Source organism: Acanthisitta chloris, unplaced genomic scaffold (genome assembly GCF_000695815.1).
Source record: "Acanthisitta chloris isolate BGI_N310 unplaced genomic scaffold, ASM69581v1 scaffold31236, whole genome shotgun sequence".
Lineage (NCBI taxonomy): Eukaryota > Metazoa > Chordata > Aves > Passeriformes > Acanthisittidae > Acanthisitta > Acanthisitta chloris.
Genome location: NW_008676970.1, coordinates 1 through 10,103, shown reverse-complemented (window position 1 = coordinate 10,103; position 10,103 = coordinate 1). Strand labels below are relative to the sequence as shown.

The window sequence follows — 10,103 nt, the reverse complement described above, 5'->3', positions numbered from 1 at the left end:
AAGAACTGTCCCAGGAAGAGCTGAGCCACCATATTTACTGTTCCCACAATGTACCTTTTGGAGAGATTCTAGCCATTCATTTCTATCTGCCAGGAGCAATTTCACCAAGTAGGAGCAAGTGCTCTCAAACATCACCTAGTGGGTTTCTGATGGGCAGAGCTCCTCCTGGAAATACACAGTGTTCCCATGCTAGCAAACAGGTTGGCATCAGTCAGGCTGGAGCTGAGATATTGCCCATTCTTACATCAAACAGCACTTTACCTTACACAAAAGGAAGCTTTGTGGCAGGATTCTACATAGCATGACAATGCATGGAATTCTGGTATTTTTGATTAAGGCCTTCCTGTAGAAACAACCCCCCCTGGACAAGCAGAGAGCCCAGGGAAAAGGAAAAAAACAGAGGGAGGAAAAAAAAAAGAAACTTTGTTTCAAGCAGGAGATGGTTAAAGTAGAGATTCTGGTGTTTGTGGAAGAAGGTGATAACAATTTAAATACCCTGAAGCTAAAGGGCTATGTGTTTCTGTTCTGGTGTGCAAGTCTGACGTCCTGCCAGTTGGCTCTCGGTAGAGAAAGACAAACATCAAAGCTTTTAATTTCTATCTTAGGCACAGGCCAGGAGAGCTGTCTGAAGTAGTGGCAGCACCTTGTGTTTCTGTCCTGGTCTCTGATCTTCTTCTCCATCTCGGCATCTGTGAGGGTTTCCAGGAGAGGGCACCACTGGTCAGCGTCCCCCGTGTTGCGAATAGCAATCTCCACAGTCGGCAGAGGGTTCTCGCTGCAGGGCAGGAGGCACACAGGCAACAACACAACATCCGTCAGTGGGCCCAGGGCACTCCTCTGGGTTACCAGCCCAGATACAAGCACAAGGACAAGACAGCATCATTTACAGGGTTTCAGAATTAAGCATTCATTCTTCACTCCACTTAGTAGCTTGGTTCCATGAAGAACAGCACAGGCTGATGGTTAGAACCTTATGGAGCCTGAAGTTTCTGAGAGACCAACTACACCCATCTCCTTCCATCACTGGAGAGGTTTGTGCTGCAGCCATGGGCTGGCACAGTTCTCTCCCACAGAGGCCATTACATACCCGGCTGGCAGTGTTCAACCTCAACAGGCACAAGGTCATACCAGTTCCTGAGTGCTGGTAGTGCTTCTCCCAGCACAGCAGCTGAGCTGGGACTGTTCACAGGGCTCCTTGTCTAGCCTTGCTGTTCTGCAACTCGTGACTTCCTAGCTGTAGTTTGCCTAGCACACCCCTGACAGCTCTTCCCTGGCAAAAGTCTGGGTTTCTGGGAGCCTGACAGTGAAACAAGCATTTTTCTCCCAGCTGCATGGAAAGGGTGGTCTTTTAGGACCTGCTGTTGCAACCAGAGGCTGTGGCTACTCCCTGCATAAGCCATGAACCACCAGGCTGAGTCCCTGATCACAAGATCTGCTCCTCAGAGATCTCTCTGCCCTGACCAGCTGTATTATCACATGCATAAAAATATTTACTGCTTCACTAGCTGCTTTTCAGTAAAAGTCAACAGGAACTGACCAGGAGTAGCTTCCAAATATTGACAGTGGAGCCGGAAGCCCAGCATAAATATAGAGGAGCCTCGGAATGTAAATGTTTGCTTTGAATTCTCGAAAGCAGCTCAGGCTGAGCTGCAGAAGTGTGTGTGAGGAGCTCTTGGACAGGTGTGCACACACATCTGGCCCCCTCCCCAGGGATATAGCTCCCTGTGCAGGACTTCAGCACTCATGGGCAGCCCTCTCATTCCCCCAGGAAGGAACTCAAATGCTAATTGCCAGGGGAACATACAACATCTGCATCAAAGCTAATAATCTAAAATAACAACTCTTCAAAGTAATGCTGCAATGAAAAATTAATCCAGACTTTCTGGTATCTGATCTGGGGAGGAAGCTTTAGTCAAATCTACTTCCAGTACTGATGACATCCACCAAACAACACTCAAAACTAGGAATTTCATCTTAGCCTCAGACTGCTACACATTCCAGGATAAATGCTAGATCTTAACTGGTTTTTTTGACTTGATAGCATGGTCTCTATCTCATTTTCTGTGCTTAACACTGAGCACCCACTAGAATTAAATGAGGGTGAAAAGCTGACCTCAGGTGCATAACTTAATTGCAAGACAACTCAGATACCACATTTCTTTAGCAAAGAATCAGAGAGAAATGAAAAATCCTCCCTCATCTCCCAACTTCCACAGTAAGGCAGCTCCTGCCCCCCTGTTATTTCCCAATGAAGAGGACAGTACTGCTGGCAGAATGGCTGGAAGGCACTGTCAGCTGGAGGAGTCCCAGGAGGGCAAGGCACTCCCTCTGCCAGGGTCCTGGCCTCTGGCAGTAGTGTCACGGGTATGCCAACAGGGCAGGGAAACATCATCTTTTGGAAAAGTTACTCATCAAGCACATGGGTTTGGTGAATGAGAGAACTTGTGCCATCCTTCAGGTCTCAAAGAACTCTGGCTATGAAGTGCTGTGAGCTGCCACTTAGAAACACTGTACTGAGGAAGGGACTTCATAGCACACCATTCCCCTGAAAATCCCACAGGCAGCAGTTACCTGTCTTCCTCCAGTCCTGCTCTTCCACTGGGCTTTTGGACTGCCCTTGTGTTGCACAGAGCAGGCCAGCTAAAGAACTGCCCTGGCTTTCATCAACTAAGAGACAGTTTCACCTCTCCCTCAGATGATTAAGAGGCACATGACTTCTCAAATCCCCAGTCCCCTGAGATATTAAGGTTCTTTTGATACATCTAAAGCAGATCCTTTCCTTACATCAATGGAATTATGTTGGAGCAACCACCACTCCTGTGGTTTGGGAATTCAGGAACTAACCAAGCACAGAACCCAAATATCGTTAATCACTGTAAGGTTTCAAAAGTACTCCACTGCAAGAAAAAAGGGAAGAGGAGGACATCTTTGTACTATGACGAAAAATGAGGTTTAAATTAGATGTTTTTTCTTCTGTGAACAGCTCATGTCTATGCACTTTGTTCTGTCAGGGTCCTTAGTTTGTCATTCTCCCCGTGGCAATATTGCCACAGTTTGTTCTGTCAGGGTCCTTAGTTTGTCATTCTCCCCGTGGCAATATTGTCACAGTCTAAAGAAGGCCTGAAATTTACCTGCTGGAACTACCCCTAAAAGAAAGAACTCTTCAGCTGGCATTAATATGATAGATCTGAGAGCCTGGGCAGCACCTTACACTTGACTTGCTGCAAATTTCAGAGACTGACAGGAAGCAAAGGGAAAAATGAACCTCCCTCACAGCAGTAACACATACACAAATTAATTTCTTAACTTGGACATCCGCCGTACATGGAGAAGCACAGGAAGGAGGGACAGGCACTTCACTCTGCTACTGCAGGCCACAATGCAGACAGTGGTGGCAGCACAACAGGTATCAGGCTCTCATCTACCACCCTGCAAGTTCCCATCATTTCTCAGGAATGCACACCCACTGCTCTGTTGTTGCTGGATGTGGTCCCAAGCTGGAACTGTAAATATCAGTCAGCTGTTGTGGATGGAAAGGTAGAAACTACCTCCTCCATGAGGAGAAGGGACATCAGTGGGATGAACAGACAATCTAGCAGTTTAATTCAGAATTTAATTCACATGTCCTAAAGGATCCCTTTCCATCTTCTATTGTTAATCTCTCTGGGGATTACTTTAGAACCAAGCAGTTGCTGTGGAAGATTGTCAGGATAAAAATTACATCCCAAGGAAGCAGAGTGAGACTAGTGGAACAGCAACTGGTCCAGAGCAGATCAGTGCTTGTTTTTCACAGAAGACTGATCAGGCAAAAAACCTTGGGATGGAGGAGGAATGAGCAGAGCTCATGGCAGCCAGCCAGCTGCCCCACAGCCTCCAGCTCCTCCTTGCTTATCCCACTCCAACTACTCCTTGCCCTCTCCCTGAGGTAGGACAGGGCTGGGCATGTTTCCCTTTGCTGCCCAGGCAGGTCATCCCACTTCCTTGAACTGACCTCTACAGAACTGGTGTATACAGTACCATTCCCTCACCTCTGCAAATACAGCATATGTTGAACTCTAAACTTCCTTGACTGTCACCATGACCCGAGGTCAGAAAACCTCGGAGCACACATTAAGGAATCGTTGGAGCCTGCAGACTCAGCACTGTGCTGCAGATAACATCAGCACAGGAACTCTACAGCACAACTGGAAACCATTATCAGTAGGAGACAAGTTACAAAGCTGACTAATCAAACCTGCCACTGCTGCATTCCAGATGTGAGAACAGCCTGTGATCAAGTCAACCCTAATGTCAGCCAGGATAGAGAGCTGCAGTTTCCATCAGTCCGAGTTCAAAACACCCGAGCTTGAGACAGTGGATGGCCCAGGTCAGGCAAAGCCAACAAAACAGAAATGTATCCAGGGCTCATCCTGAGCTTACATTACAAGAGGGAGACACAAGGTAAGGGAGGATGACAGTTCAGTACCTGAAGGCATATGTCTTCTGATGCCAGCTCAGCTGTCCCCGGATGCTGTAGGCAATAGTAGTGACAAACTCCCCACCCAGGCCAAGCTCTGAGCACAGCTTCAAGGCAAACTTCTCTGGTGAATTCTCCTTCTCTGACATGTCCCACTCAAACTGGTCTACAAGGGAGATGTTCCCTACGTGGATGTTCAGCTGGAGACAAGGGAAGAGATTATTTGTTTCTGCTCTCACAATGGTTTGTCAGAGTAATAGAACTGAGGAGGCAGAGGCTAGAGAAGTGCAGCAGTAACTCCCAGTTCCTTCATCTGCAGAGCTCCTTTACTGAATTCTTAACTCCAGTAGCATGAAAGCAACTCGGCTTTGCTCACCAAGGTTCAGTTCTTCCTAAAGAATGTAACAATGCTTTAACTGAAATATTTCATCATCTCAGGGGCTGGTACATGAATATATTAATAATCTGCCACTTGGTTCTGTTCTCAATACAAACAACAAAATACGATCTGAAATTAAGACCTCCTTTGCACTCTTACTCCCCCATAACTAGAAAAAGCCAAGTGGTTCAGCCCTCGTTCTATTGCCTTTCTGCATTACCTTAATAATAACTCGTTGGTCTGACTGGTCTTCTAGGATACTGTCAGTCGGGTATGACTCGATCTGTTGTCGGATTGCAGATGCAATAGCAGGGACAAAGGTCAGAGGATTCAAATCCAGGTCATCACAAAGAATCTCAGAGAACATTTCTGGAGTCATTAGCTTTTCTGATAGAGAACAAGAATGAAAAGAATGAACACTTGTTAACTTTCTTAGAAATCAGTATCTGCCACTTACAGAATACACAAAGTTCATCCCCCAGTGTGACAAAGGGAATCCCAACTGCACTCCCGTTTGCTTTTAAAAGGGTGTTTTGTATCAGGTCTGTAAGGATGTGCACACTGACACAGGTACTTACAGCCTTCCTTACCTGCTGCATGGAGACAGTGTGGCTGTGGTCTAACAATACCTATACATAAAGAAGCCATGCTCATTAACCTCAGACCACCGAGCTCATGAACTGGCTCAGGAGGATATGCCAGTTAAACTCTTCAGACTACATGTGTCCAGGAATGACTGCAACCCATGGAAATGGCAGAGCATTTGCTAAGAGACACGAGCACTGAATACAGTTCAAAGTGGGAGAGCTTTAAAGCTCTGTATGTGAGGCAAGGACATGCACACTCCTGCTTGTTCTCTCTTCACATTTGGTGATGGAGACAAAGATATCTCTCCAGTCTCAGGAAACTCTCCTTGCTACATACCATTCATATTCCACGTAAATGCATCTCTGAGTTTCTGCCCATCAATTTCCATATCAAGCCTGATTGGAACCAGAACCTCTGGCTGGGATGCATTCTCATGGATCACTGCTGGGTCATGGTCATCAAAGCTAAAATTAAGAGGAACAACAGAAAGCTAAAATGAAGAACAAAACAGAGTATATGCAACTAGCACATGACACATCTGGCACCCGTAGAGGGAAGGCAATGTTTGTTGGAAGCAATCCCCACACTCCAACTCTGATCACTCTACAGACTCCTCAACACAAACTAAGGCAACTAATCCCAGTTTATCACCTTTCATTACTTCTATCATAACACATTCCTGCAAATAAAACAAGGAAGCTTTCCAGGATGCCATTTATCTTGGTTGCCTCAACTTTTTATAATAGAAAGAAGTTTGTCATGAGCCTCAGCAGCATTTTTCCACTGAATAAACTAGATCAAAGTTGTCAATGAGCAGCAGCCTGTCCTTTACAGACAGTGTGCAGGCTCCTCAAATGACAACTGCAGGAAGTAGAAGGAACTCATCAGGAAAAGAATGAACCATCTTCCTGACAAAAAGAAAGCCTCTCTGAGCCATAGATGGCTGCATAAGGAAAAGCCTCAAGACATATAATTTAACTAAGAACCTCCCAGTTAGTGACCTGTAGGTCTTTTGTCAGTTAAGAGATAAATCACATTACATTACCTCATCAGCACTACCCTGGCAGCATGGTATTTTGGTAACTGTTTCCACTTTTCAGAAGCAGGAAGCTGCCTTACCACAGAGGGAATGTTCTCTTCTTATCCCTGCCCATGCGGTTCCTGTTAATTGTCGTTGAGCATGGCACTGCATCCAGGTGGTGAGAGCTGTTGGGCAGGGTCGGCACCCACTGGTTGTTCCTCTTTGCCTTCTGTTCTCTGAAGGAGGATACTGGATGTTAAACTGCAGACCCTGAGCACCACTGCTACTACTTAAGGAAGGGCATAATTTTAAAACTGAAGTCCCATTATGAGTTCCTGATATTTTATTCTGTAATGCTCAACAACATTGTTCCACCAAGGACTCATGTTCCACACCAGCCTCTGGGAAGCCCATTCTCCAGCTTTCAGCTATGCATCAGATATGAATCCAGGTGCACCATTATAAATACTAGGTTCATATTTGGATTTTCTGTCCATACTTTATAAAAGGACTGCTGGGAAAGGCGAGGTCTCCAGAAGGCAGTATGTGCAGAGTGTGTTCTGCAAAACATCTGTTGCAGATGGAATGCAGTAATTGCAAAAAAAAATTGTATCATCAAACACTTCTGTTTTTCTTCCTGTTGTATGTGGGCAATAACCCAATCTGGAGATCTCCATTTGCCCAACACCACAAACGGCTGTTAACACAGACTGGCAAGCAACCCCTGCACAATGGCCTGTGTTTATGCAATTCCTTGTGCTTCCTGCCCAAGCCAACATCTTCCAGGCAGCTCCGTTCTGAGCCTGGCCCTCACCAATGCTGGTTACCTGAGGTAGGTAGGAGGTTCTGTGCTGATAGACACTGCCTTATACTTCTCATCATTGCCATCCAAGATCTCTTCCACTTCCGAGGCCTTTAGCAGCGTCACACTAGTGGCTAGTGTTGTATAGCCATGATCTGTTGCCAGGAAAGATGCAATAATTAGCACGGAGAAGGGCTACATAAACAGGCTGCACAGTGACAAACCCTCCCTGACACTGCAGGAAGGACTAACATAGGCTACCAAGTGGTACAAGTGTGTGCCCCAAAAGTCCTTCACGCTTCATCTGTCTTCTTGTAGACATTTATAAAGCCCAGAAAACAATAAATCCTCAGTGGACTTCAGGGTTGGAAATAGAGAGGCAATAATCAACAGAAAAGCTGTTAAAACTCAGGAAAGGGGGAGAAACCTCAGAACAGCTCTTGCTGAATGACAGAGACCATCTGCAGTGGAGAGTCCCACTAAGGTTCTGAGAAAGAAGAGTTAGGCATGGGATCAGGATGCACAATTCGGGCGACCACAGGGAGAGATCAGAGGAAGAGGATTAGACATTAATATTATTGTAATAGCACCAAAGGTCACAGTGGACATTCTTCCTCTAGCACAGCTAAGAATAACACACAGATAAGACTTACATCTTCGGGGACTGTGAGACCGCTGGTTTTCTGTCGGGGGAAAGAAAGAAAAGAAAGCAAGAGGTCAGCAGGATACTTGGAGGAAGGACACAAGTCCAGAGTGAAACATTATTTTTATTATGCTTTAGTCTACAGAGTGAACAAGTCATATTCCTAAGAAATGTAACTGCTTGTTATTAGTCTCCCAACAAAAATAATACCAATATTGTCACTGTAGCACTCACATGAGTAGCAATACACCACAAATTCTGGCAGGCATAAACATTCAGCCCCTGCAGGAAGCAAATTTAACAGGCACAAAGATGCACATTTTCAATGAGACATCTGTGCAACACTCCTAGCTATCTGACAAAAGAGACAAAGATGCTCCTTTTTGTCTACAAAAGTCTCTTCTGAAATACAGTGCTGATTTGGAGATGTGCCTTTTGCTTTGTGATGAATGCAGCCAACCCCAGAATGCCATGATGAGTGTTTCCATTTCAGAATGATTTAGATCAGTTGGTATTTGTTGCCAGGCTGAACCAGGAGCCACCAGTGCCACAGCAGCTGCAGAGTGCTCCATCACTGGGGCAATCTGAAGTGATCCATGCAGCCCTCAGGGTGCACAAGCTTCTGGATGGCCAGGGACAGTTTTTCAAGGCAAAATTTTGGATAAACATTACTGGGAACGTTTACTCATCTTCTCACCATGTGAAGAGGCCACTATCTTCTTTCTTTCTTCCACCGTGGCCAGTCGCCTCCAGAGCGAGGGGTATCTCTTGTACAGGGAGCCCCGAAACATGCGCAAGTAGTTTCCCACCTACAAGAAGAGAAGTGGAGACGTGGCCTGGTGTTCCAGTATGGTCTGGTAATCCATTTAGGAGAGTTTTAGTAGAAGCTGAAACAAATTCAGCACTTTGTAATGATAAGAGATCGCCAAAGAGGGTTTTTTTTGTAACAGACTGACTGCAGTGTGTTTGGCAGCAAATACTACGACAATTTTTCTGGCAAAACAGAAAACAAAATTTTTATCAGCACTTATTTCACCAGTCTGATATAAAAAAACCTCCCACCCATTGATAATAATCCATTTAAAAGAAAAACACTCCATTCATTTTCATGTATTTTTCAACAACCTGCCCTTTCTCTACTTCACTTTCCACAACAATGCACAATGCTCAGCTGGACTTAATTCAAACCAGATACACAGCTCTGACACGCTATAATTTTTACTTTGAACCTCTGAGCCATCTAGACATTGCTTGAACACAGCAAATGCCCAGAGACTTGTACTTTGTTTTAAACCCTTTGAACATGTAGAGTGTGATTGCTGCCAATAGTCCTCTTTCAAATTCACTTATTATCTGTAAAGCAGTTCTGTTCTTCCTGGCATAAGATCCTCACCTGTGGTGGAGGCTGCAGCAGGCCTTGCTGAACAACAGAGCTATTTCTAGACTCTGAAATCGAGTTTTTAGGCTGGCAGTACACTGGCAAACTGCCACACAATAAGGGGTTTATTTATAAAGGGTTTACAAGACTCTTTTTGATCTTAATTTTTAACCCTATCGCTCTACAGTGCTGATCAACACAAAGAAATTATTGGCATATAAAAAAGGCAACACTTTTCCCCCGTCCAGGTCTGTGGTATAGCAATCTCATAACTCAGCTGACTGCAGTTACAGCTCTTCTTTGAAACTTCACATGTGAGAACCTTTAGTGTTTGTTTAGTCTACACAAGTGGCAATTAACTTACCCAACGTTTCCTTTTTCAGATTGTTACAGGGGCTGTAACACTGTCTCCAATTGTAATTGTATCCCTGATGCTAGAGCACCAGAGCTGCTTGTTTCAGTGAGAACCGTCCTCAGGGAGGCTGAGCAGCCTCTCAGCATGTGAGAACGGAGGATCATCACAATCACTGGGTGCTAGAGCGCTGCACACCGGCTTTTGTTGGCCACGTTTTCTGGAAAAGCCGCACTGGCCGATTTTGGTGCTGTTACTAAGCCCAAAGGTCTAGGGATGGGATTCATTATCTCACAGCACGTGAAATAACCCCCTGAATAACCGCGCACGGAAATTCGATCAGGAGCGGGGCCTCGCGCTGCCATCAGCCGAGGACCCTTCCCCCACGTGCGCGTCCCCAGGAGCAGCTCTTACTGGGAGCACCGGTCCCCCCAGCACGGCCGTGTCTCTCGGGCGGGGAGCGGAGCGGGACCGGCAGGCCGAT

At 45.7% G+C, this 10,103-nt stretch overlaps 1 protein-coding gene across 1 annotated transcript in view; it reads right to left on the bottom strand.

Annotated features, from left to right (window-relative positions):
* SMARCB1 (SWI/SNF related, matrix associated, actin dependent regulator of chromatin, subfamily b, member 1) overlaps positions 1 to 8,692 on the bottom strand; it is a 9,352-nt gene extending 660 nt beyond the window's left edge. Inside the window, exons 1-8 of the mRNA XM_009076339.1 lie at positions 8,587 to 8,692; positions 7,900 to 7,929; positions 7,272 to 7,401; positions 6,543 to 6,680; positions 5,760 to 5,887; positions 5,056 to 5,222; positions 4,466 to 4,656; positions 644 to 775 (exon numbers count right to left, since the gene is read on the bottom strand). Of these exons, the coding sequence (XP_009074587.1) occupies positions 644 to 775; positions 4,466 to 4,656; positions 5,056 to 5,222; positions 5,760 to 5,887; positions 6,543 to 6,680; positions 7,272 to 7,401; positions 7,900 to 7,929; positions 8,587 to 8,680 (1,010 nt within the window). The 5' untranslated portion in view covers positions 8,681 to 8,692. The remainder of the gene's footprint in view (positions 1 to 643; positions 776 to 4,465; positions 4,657 to 5,055; positions 5,223 to 5,759; positions 5,888 to 6,542; positions 6,681 to 7,271; positions 7,402 to 7,899; positions 7,930 to 8,586) is intronic.
* Between the last annotated feature and the right edge of the window lie 1,411 nt (positions 8,693 to 10,103).